General features: G+C 42.7%; 1 protein-coding gene across 1 annotated transcript in view; it reads left to right on the forward strand.

The window, feature by feature from the left end:
• Positions 1–15985, forward strand: part of DNAH9 (dynein axonemal heavy chain 9) — a gene marked incomplete at its 5' end in the record, with an annotated part of 292809 nt that overhangs the window by 87620 nt on the left and 189204 nt on the right. Inside the window, one exon of the mRNA XM_084863896.1 lies at positions 10244–10400. Within this exon, the coding sequence (XP_084720022.1) occupies positions 10244–10400 (157 nt within the window). The remainder of the gene's footprint in view (positions 1–10243; positions 10401–15985) is intronic.

A 15985-nucleotide genomic window follows, 5' to 3' on the forward strand; every position in this document is an offset into this window, starting at 1 on the left:
TACGGGCAGATATCATCTGTTCAGAGGGAGATGCAGATTTCTCTGCAGCAGGCACGGCAAAAAGCAGTTGCAGCGTGGGGAGGGGAGGTTGGCATCTTCAGGGTTTGATTTGGGCTCAATCCCTTGGCGGGAATCATTCAGCGAGGGTTCAAGGCAAAGCTTTCTCACCTGCATCGTCACTCGGACACCTCCCCTAAATAGGGAGGAATGCTCTGACTGATATTTTTTGCCGGCCCTGAATCATGATCTAATAGAACATCACCTGGAACAGAACAATGAAGCTATCCTCTATCTGAGCAATTTAATCAGCATCTGTCCGTGATGACATTGAGGTTGATTGCTCACTGCTCCACACCCAGGATCTGGCACCATGTTTGGCACATAGTAGGCATGCACGGAATACTCCTGGACTGGATGCAGTGAGACGATTGCTGGGACCTTCGGGTGTGCCCGCTTCGCCATATCATCAGAATATTGCCTTCTCCATTGACATATCAGACATCATCGCTCCAAGCGATAAAAAGTACAAGACTTTCTTTTCCTGGGGGCTTCATGTCTGCCAAGGAGTTGAAGAAGATAATTACCCCTTTTTGGAGTCTCTAGAACTATAATGCTAAATGCCTCAAACAGGGAAAGGTGAGGGCTTTGGCAATGAATTGTTTCTAAAGCAGGAATTTATCACCTTTTCTATGAAATAATGCAAATAAGAACTTGAAAGGAAGATTTGCTGCAAACAACGGCACGTACCATATAGACCTTGACCTTGTTTTGCACACTAGACGCCTTTCCGACAAAGTAGGTTGTTGTGAATATTTACATGGCAAATTCCATTTTCTCAATGATTTCCATTATTATCTCAAGAAACGTTTTGCTCAGAAAAAATAATTGGCCTTCATACAGAAAATCACATTTTAAAGAGCATCCAGCTTTTGCTGGTGTGTAGCTTAAGTACATTTAATTCTCTCCTGCCAGAGGAATTAATCAAATGGACAATTGATCCATACAACCTTTGCACATTCATTAAAAGCGCACCCGCATTACAGTGCCTATGCCTGCTTCTTTGGAATTTCCCACCGCCTGGATGGGACTTGAATGTATAAACAGGCACACTGGCTCAGTGCTGTCGCAGGGCCCTGGCACGGTGCTAAGTTGAACTAAATGGAAATGCTTTTTCAGGCTGAACAAAAGCGATTCTCATAAGTTGTGTCTTAACCTTTGGATGGTCCTCCCTTTTGTCCCCCTCACCTTCACACACAAACGCCCCTTCAGCCCTGGGCTGTGTTAATGTTTTAATCAACCTCTTAACCAATGTTGAGCACCTCTTCATTTCTCAGTAACTACTGCAAAGTAGGTGAGTTGTCATTGTTGCAAGAGTCTTTGAAGGTGATTTCCTGGACAATGGCACTAGCAAAAGTCATACACTTTTTAAAAAAGCTTTTATCTGACATTTTTATGGAAAAACTTAGTAATCTTTAAACAAAGAAAACAAGTCACCCAGAGGTAGCCATTGTTAATATTGCTTCTACATGTAGACTTTGAAAAAATGTAATTGCAGTCATATGCTGTGTATAAAATGTCACAGATGCTCTTTTTATAAAACTCTATATCATGTGCTTATTCTCTAAATATTCTTCTAAAACATTCTAATAGCTGCATTACCTTCTACTTATAAGTATCTTATAATTTATGTAGCATTATGGGATATTTAAGTTATAGCTAAGCTTTTACTGTTAAAATTAAGGCTGTATGAACTCACTTTTATACGAATTTTTACTACATTTTTCATTAATTCACCAGGAAAGATTCCAAAAAGCAGGATAATTGGATGACACATACTTTCAAGTTATTCTTGAAAAAAATGTTGCTCTCTCATTAGTTTATGAGAGTGTTCATCTCACAGAATTCTCGACAGCACTAAGTATTATTGTTAAAATATTTTTAATTTTATGTCTCATTTGAAGTTGGATGGCTTTAATTACTCACAGGCCTGAGCATTTTTATATATTTATTGGCTATTATATTTTCCTCTTATATGAATTACTTGTTACTGTCATTGCCCATTTTATTATTTTTTATACCTTTAAAGTCCCTACCCATTTCAAGATCAGTTTAATAGTGACCTTATTTTACCATAGTTTATTTTATTTTACTTTTTCCTTTAACCCCTTCTAATTCTTTGGTGAATTTTTTCTCAATTAAGTAAAGTGAGCATTTTCAGTTACATTCTGGCCAGGTGGCTCAGTGTGATGGAGCATCATCCCAGACACCAAAAGGATTTGGGTTCCATTCCTGGTCAGGGCACATACCTAGGATGCAGGTTCTATTCCTGGTCAAGGAATGTGTGGGAGGCACCAAACGATGTTACTCTCTCACACAAAAACAATTAAAAAACATATCCTTGGGTGAGGATCTAAAACAACAACAAAACAAAACAAAAACAGTTACAAGTGATAGAAGTCAAGTTCAAACTAACTTAAACAGAAAGAGGCCTTTTGTCTCACCTTCCTGGGAAATGAGTCCAGCTTGCTGTAGTATAACCATCTCCCGGGCCTTGATAGGTTTTGAATGTTCTGATCACGGATTTACTTTCTTCCCTCTCCCACAGATTTTCTTTGTATGGCTGGAAAGATGGTCTCCATGCCTACCTAATGACTTTGGGTTCAGACCCTCCCTTGCCCAGCTTTGTACATCAGATTTCTTGAAGGGACTCTGACTGGTTCTGTCTCAATCATGTGCTCATCTCTGATGACCAGTGAGATCAGTATTTTGCCCAAACTTGTGCCTACCCCTGGGAGGATGGGAAATACTTTGATTGACAGCCCCATCAGAATTCGTGGTGTAGCAGAGATGACTTCCCAAAGTGTGGAATCCTGAGCAAGGAAAACCCACAGAAACTATCTCAGGGAGCATATGGTTTGATTTTTTGGTTTGTTTTTAAGTAGGTCTAACATTTTTTAATGAGTAATAGGCTCTTTTCCTTTCCACTTTGTGATGTTTGTTCTACCATAATGAAAGTTCTGAGTCTATGAAACTACCTCAAAATAGCTCTTTTGTTTCATCAGTATGTTAATTTATCTATCAATCATCAGTATGTTAATTTATCAGCCATATTACCTAAGGCTTGTAACTTTTCATGAATGCTAATTTTTTTATAGTAAAGATCTACATCAAGCATGTCAAACTCAAAGGCTAACATGTGCCAAATAAACAAGGCATGCGGCCCACAGGCCACGAGTTTGACATGCTTAATCTACATCATATGTCTTGATTGACTATTTTTGTTTAGTTTTTCTGTTTCCTCTTTCAAATGAACTTTAATCATTTTGTCCAGTTCCAAAATATAAATGATTAGGGTTTTAATTTGTTAATCTTTAATGCCTTCAAGTTACTTTTGAATGAATAGCCATCTTTATAAAATGTGACTTATTTCTACTTATTTATACTTCAATTATGTGTATCAGAAAAGTTTATAAGTATATTCATATAGCATTTCTTATTGTTATCTCTAGATCTTTTAAAAATGTTTGTTGCTACTTAAGATTATATATATATATAATATATATATATTATATATATATTATATATATAAACAACTTTATTGAGGTTTATTTTACTTACCAAAAATATCATCCATTCCAAGTATACAATTCAATGACTTTTGTAAATTTACCAAGTGGTGTAACTATCACCATAAATCAGTTTTACAATGATAAGATCTCTCATGTCCATTTATAGTTAATCCTCATTCCCAACCCCAGTCACAGGCAACCAGTGGATTTCTGTCTCTATAAACTCACCTATTCTGAGCATTTCTTATAAACGGAACCATACAACATGTATCTCTTGTGTCTGGCTTCTCTGATTTTGCAGAACGATTTTTGGGTGCACCCATGGTAGAGCAGGTGTCAGTGGTGGGTTCCTCTTTATTTCTGAATAGTGTACCATTTCAGAGACATGACCCATTTGGTCTGTCCAGTCACCAGTTAATGAGCACTTAAGCTCTTTCCAGTTGGGGGCTATTATAAGTAATGCTGCTGTGAAATTTGTGTGTATTTCGGTATATATATGTTTCCATTTCTCTTGGGTGGATACCTAAGAGGGGAATTGCTGGATGGTGTGGCAGTTTTACGTTTAACTTTCTAAGAAACTGTCAAACAATTTTCCAAAGTGGCTGGATCATTTGTTACCCCCACTAGCAATTTAAGAGGGTTCCTGTTTCTCCGCATCCTTAACAACATAGCTTATTGTCAGTCTTATTAATTATGGCTATTCTAGTGGCTGAGAAGTAGTATCCTATTTGGTTTTAATTTGTATTTTTCTAATGATATTGAGTATCATTTTCTGTGCTTATTGGCCATCTGTATATCTTCTTTGGCATATTCTCTGTATGTATATTTTGCCTGTTGTTTAATTTGTCTGTTGTAAGAGTTCTTTGCATATTCTGTTTGCATATATTCTATTGCATATATGTTTGCAGATATCTTATCTCAGTCTGTTGCTAATCTTTTCATTTTCTTAATGATATCTTTTGAAGTACAAAAGTTTAAATTTTGGTTAAGTCCACTTGGTCAGTTTTTTTCTTTTATGGACTGTGCTTTTGGTGTTGTAGCTAAGAAATCATTGTTTAATTTCATTATACTAGTAGTTTTAACTTTCTTTACACTTGTGTAAAAATTAATTTTTGTAAATGTATCTTCTGTTCTACTACCCTGTATTAATGCTTATAAGAATTTCACTCTTGATTCTCTTGAGTTTCCTAAGTCACCTCTAAAATTTCTAATTTTATGTGAGATGTAAACATCATATGTAGCAAAGTTCATTACTAGGCAGTTCCGTTACTAGATATGTTATCACTTTTGCTACAGAGATCATATGTCACTCATTTCTCTCAGTTCTTTGTGTCACGTTCTGAGAAAGACATTTACCAACCAGTGTATGGCATAAGGAATAGATTCTAAAATTGGGGGCGTTTATGCTGAAGACAGACAGTTTTCAAAATTGTAAAGTTAAAATGTTATAATAGGGACAGATTTGGCGGAGGCTGATGACATTCTTCTACGAGTGCTGTTTCTCACACTGAGCTTAAAACCTGTGAAAATTTGGGGGTCTCCTTCCCAGATCCCCGGTTCTGTACATGTGCAGGTGCTGGAAGACTAATTTGCATTCACTTTTCTTAAATTTTACTTTGCTGGGTCCACTTCATCGTTTTCAATTATTAAAATTATTTAGAATTTTTAAGCCACTTAGTGTGTGGTAGTTTTTTACACAGCAATGGAAAATGGATACAAGCCAATTAGGATTCCACCAACTCTAAGATTAGCCAGACCACATTTCTGGGATAGCCACAAACTATTCGTAACTGAAATCAGGATATAGATCTTTGATATTTTCTTTAATCTGTCAATTGAATACCAAAAAAAAGGAAAAGCTAAGTTTTATATTTTTATTATCCTAAAAAATAATACTTTGAGAGTGAATCGGCTTTCTCCCTTTCTTATCTCTTTCATCTCATGCTCATAAGAGCCTGTTGGGGCAGATAAAAGCAAAGCCTATAGAAGTCCAAAGAAAACAAAAGACTTCAGCTCAATACTAGTAAGTCTTTTCAAACAATTAACGCTGACCCTGTGTGAAAGGAGCTGCCTTCTGAAATAAGAAGTTATGCCTTACTGGGAGGAAAGGCTACAGGAGCACCTGCTTGTATTTGAAGGCTTTAACGAGAGAGAGCCTGGCATGGGGAAAGAGCCAAACCCTCCCCTCCCTGTGTGGCTCAGTTGGTTGAGTGTCATCCATGTACCCAGAGGTTGCCAGTTTGATTCCTGCTCAAGACACATGCCCAGGTTACCAGTTTGATTCCCAGTAAGGGGTATGCAGGAGGCAGCCGATCAGTTTCTCTCTTTCTCCCTCACCTTTCCTCTCTCTCTAAAGTCAATAAAACAGAGCCCAACTGGTGTAACTCAGTGGTTGACCATTGACCTATGGACCAGGAGGTCATGGTTTGATTCACAGTCAGGGCACATGCCTGGACTTCAGGCTCAATCCCCAGTGTGGGTTGATCCCCAATGTGAGGTGTACAGGAGGCAAGCCAGTCAATGATTATCTCTCATCATTGATATTTCTATCGCTCTCTCTCCCTTTCCCTTCCTCTCTGAAATCAATAAGAATATATTTTTAAAAATAAAATAAATAAAAAAGAAAATATGTTAAATAATAAATTTTGAAAAATGAAAAGGAGCCAAACCTCTGAGGTCTCTACCAGCACCAAAGGGACTGTGTTCCCAATAAACAGCTAACTGAATTGACCCGTGTTAGGTTAGTTGGTTAGATAAGTGCTCATCTTAAAAGATTACTTGCCATTCTCACAATTGAGATTGTTTTTGATGCAGCAAATTTATCCAAATTGCTTTGTTCGGAGAAAATACTGCGTAATGGACCTCAGTCACACATTTTTAAGGCCCTAAGGTTTAATGACTTTGGCAGATTTCACAAACACTTTGTCGTAGAGGCAAGAGTTGGGCCAGTCTGTCTGATGGCAGTCCTTGTCCTAACCACCATAGCATGATTCCCCCACACTAGGAAGCAGGCACATACTGAAGCAGTTGACTTAGGTGATGAGAGAAATGGACAATCTAACAAGAACACAGATGGAACCTTGAAGCAGGAGTGTGTGTCCCCAAGAACAGGACATTCTGCTGGCTCAGAGCCTGAGCATAATGCTGACCCACATGCAGGAGAGGGAAATACTGTTTCCTTCCTTGGGTTTTCCTCATAGCCCTTTAGCTATTTCATGGCCCTGCCTTAGTTATTACAACCCCTTAAACTGCCCACTTTCTTTTCCTGAGCCTCAGTCTACTATCCTATATAATAAAGAGCTAATATGCTAATTAGGCCAGATGGTGGAACAACCTTCCAGAACAACCTTCGGGAACACCAGTGGGCAGGGGGGCGAGGCTGTGGGGCCGCTGGGCAGCTGGGCTGTGAGAGCTGAGCATGAATTTCGTGCATCGAGCCTCTGGTCTGTAAATAAAGGGGTTGGATTCATTGATCTGGGAAGTCCCTTCCGCTCTGGAGTTGGATGATTATGGGGAAGGCGCATATTTTAGCATTTTCTCCCAAGTGCTTCCTCAGAAGATGGCCAGAAGCTTGGTAGATGCACCAAAGGAGATCTCCACCCAGTTCTGAGAATTTCTTTAAAGAGACTCTTGAGTTTTCGGTGAGAATTCTATTTTTGAGAAACCCTGTGCTCCTGGACTCCCAGGTTCCTGGGAAGCCCCCAGTTCCAGGGACAACAGAAGGCTAGGGTTGCCCTCTGGTGGAGGAGGGGGCAGCCTTGGGACAGAAAGAAGGGAGAAAGAAGTCAGGAAAGTTGCCTGGGGTCCAGCCTCTACCAGTCCAGGCAGCTGGCTCTCCTCCTAGGAGGTGCAGAGCTGTGGCAGGCCCCCAGTAGTTCTAGAAGAAGCCTGAGGCTGGAAGAGGAGCCAATCTGGAGCCAGAACTCGGCTCAGGAGGGCAGGTAAGGTTAAGGCTACACACCGGACTTTGTGAAGGTCTCACTCTCAATGCTTGAGAGGAGGGAAGCACTGCCAGCTGGTTACAGTGACAGAGCCAGGGAGATGAGACGCAGCTTTTCACCTGGACCTGACTCACCTGGCCTTGGGGCCCGCCTGACTGAGCGAGTCCACCGGGGAAAGTGAGGCAGCTGTGTGAGCCCAAGTAATCAGGAGTTACGTGTAGCTCATGCCCCAATCAGCTGAGCCAACACATTCCATCGCACGGGAAAGCTCCAGGTAGAAAAAGTCAGCACCCCTCCCCTCTCTGCCTAGGGAACCTGTCTTTCTGGATTCACTCTCAAAGGCTGAAGCAAACATGGGAATTTTGCCCTTAATTAAAGGAGATCAGGAATTCACTTCAAGTCTTTTCAAAACCATTTTGGTGGAGACCCAGTCACCCTCTGCATGGATGGGGTTAACTCTAGATCTCAGATTCAGAAACAGAACTCATGTCAGAGGCCCCCTCAGATGGCTCCTCCCTGTCCAACCTGCAGGCTGGGAGCCGGGGGATTGATTTTCTAGGTATAAAAAGTTGAGCCAATGGCACATTTGAAACAGCTCTTTTTGAGGTGTAATATACATGCCTTAATGTTGATCTATTACAAGTGTACAATTCAATGACTTTTAGTAAATTCATGGGTTGTACCACCATTATCATAGCCTAGTTTAGGACACCCCTCCCCCTATTCGAAGTCAGTCCACACTCTCACCCCCTCCCAGGCAGCTGCTGACCTAATGTCTGTCTCTTATCCTTTCTGGACACTTCATAAATGAAATGACGTAACATGGAACCTTTGGCATCTGACTTCTTTCACTTAGCATAATATCTTTAAAGCTCATCCTTGTTGCCACATGTATCAGTGCCTCGCTTTTTTATATTCACTGCCTGGCTATGTCACATTTTGTTTATTCATTCACTATTGGTAGACATTTGGGTTGTTTTCAGTTTCTTAGTGTTATAAATACTGCTATGAACATTCCTATCCAAGTTTGTCTGCATGCACATACATTCTTATTTCCCTTGGGTAAATTCCTAGGACAATATGATAATTTTCACTTTTTAAAAAGCTGCCAAACTGTTTTCTGGAGTAGTTGTACCATTTCACATTCCCACCAGCAATTTATGAGGTTTCCAATGTTTGCACATTCTTGGTAATATTTGGTCTTGTCTGCCTTTTTTGTTATAGCCATCCTGGTGGGTGTGCTGTGGTATCTCATTGTGGATTTAATTTACATTTTTAATGAGCAGTGATTTTGAGCATCTTTTCATGTGTCTATTATCCAAAAGCACATTTCCATCTAAATGGAAATATGTATTATTTATTTATTTCATTTATTTTTTAATTTTTTTTAGAGAGAGTGAGAGAGAAATATCGATGTGAGAGAGAAACAATCAGTTTCCTCCTGCATGCATCCTGATTGTGATCAAACCCACCACCTTTTGGTATAGGAGAAGACATTCCAACCAACTGAGAGCCATACTGGCCAGGGTGACGTCTTTTTTTTTTTTTTTTTTTTAATGTGTCAAAAACAAACTTGAAGCTGAGTTTATTGTCATTAGTAAAAATAGTCACAGGGGGATCAAACAAACTGAATGATTGAACCATTCATTTATAAATTTTTTTATTTATTTATAATAATCATAAGGGCCTTTATGTGCTACTCTCTGGAGATAACATAATAAGACGCAACCCCACCTATAAGTATCTTATTAGAATCTGCATGAAAGACGTGTGTTAAATACATGTCACGGTTGTAAGTGGAGTGGGGACTCTGCTGAGGGGGAACTCACATATGCTCACTGCCCCATGTTGAGAGGTCTGGGGATGTTCAGTGGGAGACGTAAAGACAAATATGAGTCCTGAGGGGTTCGTAGCCATCAGCTGGGCAAAGATTGAAGAGGAACGCGATCCAGGTAGACTGGAAGGCTCCTGGGCTGATGGGAAAGAGAGAGGGACAAACTCAGCCCTGGTATGTCTGGGTATCTTCACCCATCTAGGCTGCTAGAGCAAAACACCACAGCTAGGGAGCTTATAAACAACAGCCATTTGGTTCTGGAGTCTGGGAATTCCAGTATCAAGGCACCAGTGTGGTCACGTTTGTATGAGGGTCCCCTTTCTGCCGTATAGATGGCTGTTTCTCGCTGAGTCCTCATGAGGTGGCAGCGACAGGGGTCCCTCTGCAGCCTCTTATGGAGGCACGAATCCCATTCATGAAGGCTCCAGCTTCCTGACCTGATCACCTCCCAAAGGCCCCACTTCCTAATACTGTCATCTTCAGGGGTTAGGATTTCAACTTACGAGTTTGGGGGGAAGGGGGAAGGCAAGTGTTCAGACCATAGCACTGGGCGAGTGAAATAAACATACATGAACAGACTTAGAGCACTGGGCTGGGAAGAGGGGAGCTCTGAGAAATGAGCTGGAGAAGTAGGCAGGGCGAGGTCAGGAAGGGCCTGTGGAGGGGAACCACTAATGCCCTTCAAGGGGGTGGGGGGGCCCACAATATGATCAGGTGGTTCTTTAGAGAGTTCGCTCCACAGTGCTGTGGGGAGCAGATCCAGTGGACTCTAAGGTTTTCTTTCGAAGCTGCCAGGCCTCCCCTGGGCTCCCAGCCTTCTCTCACTAGGACCTGGCCAGGCCAGAGCTACTCATCGGCACCCGTGGCCCTGGCAATCACCCATGCCCCTGTGTCCACAGGTGCTACATCACCCTCACCCAGTCTCTGCACCTGACCATGAGTGGGGCTCCAGCAGGACCTGCAGGCACAGGCAAGACAGAGACCACCAAGGACCTGGGCCGCGCGCTGGGCATCATGGTCTACGTGTTCAACTGCTCAGAGCAGATGGACTACAAGGTACGGGCCTGGCTTTGGGAGGGACTAGGAGCAGAGCAGCGGTCCAAGCAAGGGACCCCTTATCCACGCCACCCTGGCCAGCTCAGAGGCCTCAACACAGAGAGCTCTGCTCCCTCCTCCATGGAAAACCTCAGGGATTTGGTCCTGGAGCTTGCTTATTTTTTATTTTAAATACATTTTCATTGATTTCAGAGATGAAGGGAAAGGGAGAGAGAGAGAATCATCAATAATGAGAATCATTGACAGCTGCCTCCTGCCCATCCCCACTGGGAGTCAAGCCCAAAATTTGGTCATGTGCCCTTGACCAGAATCAAGCCCTGGACCCTTCAGTCCATAGACTAATGCTCTATCCACTGAGCCAAACCAACTAGGACAGTCTTAGAGTTCATTGACCTTGTAAACTTCACATATGGAATCTGCTTCCTCTGAGGAGGTTTGCAACAACAGACGGTTTTCTTACTTCACCTTTTGAGTCTTCCTATCATCATCTGTAAAATGAAGGAGCCAAATATATATCCAACTGTCTAAATTTCCTATTTGACCTAGAACCACAGAAAGGCTAGTAAGCAGCTCATATAAAGTCTTAAAAAAAATAAAATTAACATAAAAATCATATGTGTGCTCTTCTGTAAAAATGGTCATTTCCCCTAGAGTATCCACAAGGACAAAATATTCTGAAGACAGACTAGATTAACCCCTCCCTACTCCTAGCAAGAGAGGCCCACACAAGACAAGTGCAAGGCCAATGTTCTTCACTTAGGCACTTGCCACTCCAGGCTCTGTGACACAGAGCCAAGCAAAGGACCCATTAGGGAACTGTTAGTCAGCAACCTCTACTCAAGACTGGTCCTTATATAGATTCCTTTTTTTAAAAAACTGTAATAACACACCGCCTTGCTGTCTCAGTGTTTTTATAACAGGGTGGCATGTAAATAAATTTAGAGTGGAAAAAATAAAACAAATGCATGTAGAAGAGATTAAATATTTATGTGCATAAATCATGTGTATTGATTGCAAAATAAATTGAATTTAAAACCAATTTTAGAGAAGGCAAGATAATACATGCAGTTACCACGTTTAGATGCTTTAAGTGCATTTCACCGCGGTAACTTCAGTAAGCTCTCCTGTATATGAAAATTTGCTGTGCAGAGAGTTGTAGCATCTAAAGCACCGTGTTTTCTCATAGCAAGCAAACAAAATAAGGATGCAGACCCAAATAACTGTCTTCCTTAGTCTACACACTCTGAATTTTAACGTGGTTGCTTTTATTGATAAACACTTTAACATACTATTTCCTTTGAAGTCAGGCTGGGAGAAAAAAGATTTTTCCCCCCTTTAATGAAATAAGCTCACCTTAAAGATTATTTTAAGTTTCTAGATTCTTCCATTGTTGAGCAATGGCGGCATTGCTGAAATAAGTGAATGTCCCAGGAGGAACATTCTGGAGGACACACTCATTACATGGGAAGACCTGGCATGTTGGTTAAAGAAAGTCAGCAATGTCTTCTGTCATGCCAGGCCTAGCAAACAGGAAGAGATGAGTTGGCCCACAGCCAGGGGTCACTAAGGCCATTTAACCGAATCCTTTACAACTTTTACTTAATCCTGACCCACTGATTCCTCTAAGGCAGAGGCTCTCAACCATCCTAATGCCGTGACCCTTTAGTACAGTTCCTCTTATTGTGGTGACCCCAATCATAACATTATTTTCGTTGCTATTTCATAACTGTAATGTTGCTACTGTTATGAATCATAATGTAAATATCTGTGTTTTCGAATGGTCGAGACCCACAGGTTGAGAGCCACTGCTATAGAGCCTAAGACCATCGGAAAACACAGATACTTACATTATGGTTCATAACAGTAGCAACATTACAATTATGAAGTAGCAACGAAAATAATTTTATGGTTGGGCGTCACCACAACATGAGGAACTGTACTAAAGGGTCACGGCATTAGGAAGCTTGAGAACCACTGCTCTAAGGGTACGTGATGAGAGGGATCTCTACCTTCAGTTTGTCTGAAAAGTGAGCAAAGCTTTGGCCATGTAAGTCTAGGTGAGACACAGAGCAGAGCATCATCTATGGGGAAAGCATCCCAAAGGGAGGGCCATCCCGTCCTCTCCTGGACACTAAGCATCCTTAGAAACCAGTCTCACTAAACTGTTCTCCAACCTCATCTTCGCTTTGTTATCCAATGATTCAGACTGTTTTTAGCACAAAGCACACTCCAGCAATCCCGTGAATGTGAATATCACCATTGTTCAGCTTGTGCTGGGCATCATGGGAGGATACCAAAAATAGATAGATAGATAGATAGATAGATAGATAGATAGATAGATAGATAGATAATAGATAAGGTATAACTCAGTCCATTTGGAAAGGCAAGAAGCATATGAAATTAGGGGAGACACCAGCCAACATTATCCTTAGTGGGGGATGTGTGTTCCACAAACTCTGAGCCCTGTGTGCTCCAGTGTAGAGGGAGAGCCATCGAGTGTGCTGAGCCCTAGAAGGTGTGAGCCCCAAGGCTGTTGAACATTTCGGGGGGGGGGGGGTAGGGGGTGCCAAACAGGGCATTGTGGTTTAACACAGCCCAGTTCTCTGCAGTCGATGTCCTTCCCCTGCCCCTGGGTCTGATCCCCCTGAACGCTCCTTGGGGGGCGGCAAGGACAGAGAGAGGAAGGGGGTCAAGAAGAGCCATCACAGGGCAGCATTCTGTTATGTAATTCATGACACTCAGGCAACATATTCTGTTTGTGAATCTCCAGAGAGCAAGCTGGAAATGAACATAGAACAGAGGCTGAGTACAAGAGAGTGGGTTGGGGAACAAGACAAGAGAGGAGATGGGATTGAGTGAGGAGGGGCAGACACAAAGCCACTGAGAGACTGACCTTGAAGTGGCGGGCTGCAGAAAGGCCCGCGGGCTTAGGTCAGAAGGAGGAGCCTGATGAAAACAAATGGCATTCAAGGGAGCCTCCTGGAAGGAAGAAAATGGAGACAGGAGGAGACTGGAAGGAAAGGAACTTTGTGGTAAGAGCATTGCAGTTATTCAAGCCAGAGAGGGTGATGAGCAAATGATGGGGTAGCAAACCTGGAGAAGATGGAATGAGAAGCTTTTAAAATATTGAATAATACCTAGTGCTCATGGGGAGGAATGGGTGGTGAAGCCAGGAGGATTTGGAGAGAGTTGGGGCCATAGGCAAGAACCCTCACAGTCCTCTTTGCCACAGGAATCCTGCTAGGAGGTGTCTGGTGATGGAGGGAGAGACACAGAGGATACAGAGACTTGGGGAAAAGGGAAAGTTGTTGCTTCATCAGTGCCGGCTGGAAAACATATAAAACTGGCCACTTTCTCTGGAAATGGTTGCAGTTTGACTGCTCAAGTCTTCTTTATAGTTTAGCAGCAAGACTTTCCCCCTGGGCCTCAGATTAGAGAGGCTATTGCTGAAACACCAAATGGTTTGGAGCCTAAAACTCTCCGGGTTCTTGCTGACTTTCTGTAACAGCAACCCTGTAGAACACCCGCTCCTCGAAACCTGCTAGCTTGATTTCTGAACCATTAAGCTTCTGCCTTCTCCTTCCTCTCTGATCTTCCTTCTCAGCTTCAGTTTCTGACTCTCATGTTTTCCAGTTTTACTCAGGCACTGATGGCCCCCTAACATGCCTTCCAGCTTTACCTCCTCTCTCCCTGGGTGGTGGGCGTCTCCATTCGGACGCCCTTCCCTCTTGTTTGGTTATCACTCTCCTCCCAGGGAGTTCCCACTGACTCCTGTCTTCCTCCCGGCCAGATTCCTCGTCCCGTTAATACAGGGGTGGGGAACCTTTTTTCTGCCAAGGGCCATTTGGATATTTATAACATCATTCGTGGGCCATAAAAACTTATCAGCTTAAAAATTAGCCTGCTATATTTGGTCAATTGTATAATTAACTCACCCCTAGTGCCTCGGCAGGGCCAGACCAAATGATTTCGAAGGCCTTATAAGGGCCCACGGGCTGGACGTTCCTCACCCCTGCATTAATATGAATAATCTCATTTTCTCTGCGGTCCAGGGTGGAAATTCTGAGATATTCTTTTTTTTTTTTTTTTTAAATATATTTTATTGATTTTTAACAGAGAGAAAGGGAGAGAGATAGAGAGCTAGAAACATCAATGAAAGAGAAACATCGACCAGCTGCCTCTTGCACACCCCCAACTGGGGATATGCCCGCAACCAAGGTACATGCCCTTGACCGGAATCGAACCTGGGACCTTTCAGTCCTCAGACCGACGCTCTACCACTGAGCCAAACCGGCTTTGGCGAAATTCTGAGATATTCTGACAGCTTCATGTCCTTCCCTCTGTAGTTCCGGTCAGTTGCCAATGCTGACTCCTCCTTCAGCAGGCCTCTCACTTCTAGGTCTTCAACGCTACTCTTCTTGCCCTCATCCCAGCCCAGAGTCTCACCAACTTGTAGCAAGGCAACATTACAGCCTAGAGCCTCTGTACAGTCGGGGTGGTTCAGAAATAGGGCCAGGCGGAGTCTTGGGGTTCTGTCCAGGCCCCCAGGGGAACACTGCAGGAGTGACAAGTATCCACCTATGAAAACTCCACCTTTTTCCGTTTTATATATTGGGTATGCACTTGATGAAAGGGATCCACAGCCTAAGAACACTTTCACTTACATGCATATATGCATAGTCTGTGGGCAGACAATAGTGCAGGGAAGATGGGAACAGGTTAGGAGTGGGGTGGAGGGAGACAATGGGGGTTAAAGGGGGAACACCTCTAATATTTTCAATGATATACATGTTTAAAAACCCACCGTTAATGTAGAAAAGCAGAGCAAGTTTTGATTCCTAAACTTCCACTTAAGTATTTGTGACATTTGACAGGTTGCTGTCATTATCCCAAATATAATAATAGATATTACTATACACTGAGTGGCCAGATTATTATGATCTTTGAACACATAATAATCTGGCCACTCAGTGTATATCCTATATAATAAAAGGCTAATATGCAAATTGTCCCCTCGACCAGGAGTTCGACCAGCAGGCAGGCCAGCAACCACCCATGTCCCCTCCCCCTGGCCAGCCTGGCTGGACCCACCCATGCACAAATTCATGCATAGGGCTTCTAATGTATATATACTGAGTGGCCAGATTATGCATTCAGAGATCATAATAATCTGACCAGTATATATCTCAAATGTTCTATATGCATATCCTCATCCTATCTAATAAAAGGATAATATGCAAATTGACCATCACTCCAACACACAAGATGGCTGCCCCCATTTGGACACAAGATAGCCAGCAGGGGAGGGCAGTTGGGAGTGATCAGGCCTGCAGGGGAGGGCAGTTAGGGGTGACCAGGCCAGCAGAGGAGGAAAGTTGAGGGCGACCAGGCCTACAGGGAAGGGCAATTGCAGGGGGACCAGGCCTGCAGGGGAGGGAAGTTAGGGGCAAACAATCTGGCAGGGGAGCAGTTAAGAATCAATCAGGCTGGCGTGGGAGTGGTAGTGGGGGAGGGTGATCAGGCTGACAGGCAGAAGCGGTTAGGGGCAATCAGGAAGGCAGGCAGGCGAGCAGTTGGGAGCCAGC

This window comes from Pipistrellus hanaki (genome assembly GCF_964339955.1).
Source record: "Pipistrellus hanaki genome assembly, chromosome: 16".
NCBI classification, from domain to species: domain Eukaryota; kingdom Metazoa; phylum Chordata; class Mammalia; order Chiroptera; family Vespertilionidae; genus Pipistrellus; species Pipistrellus hanaki.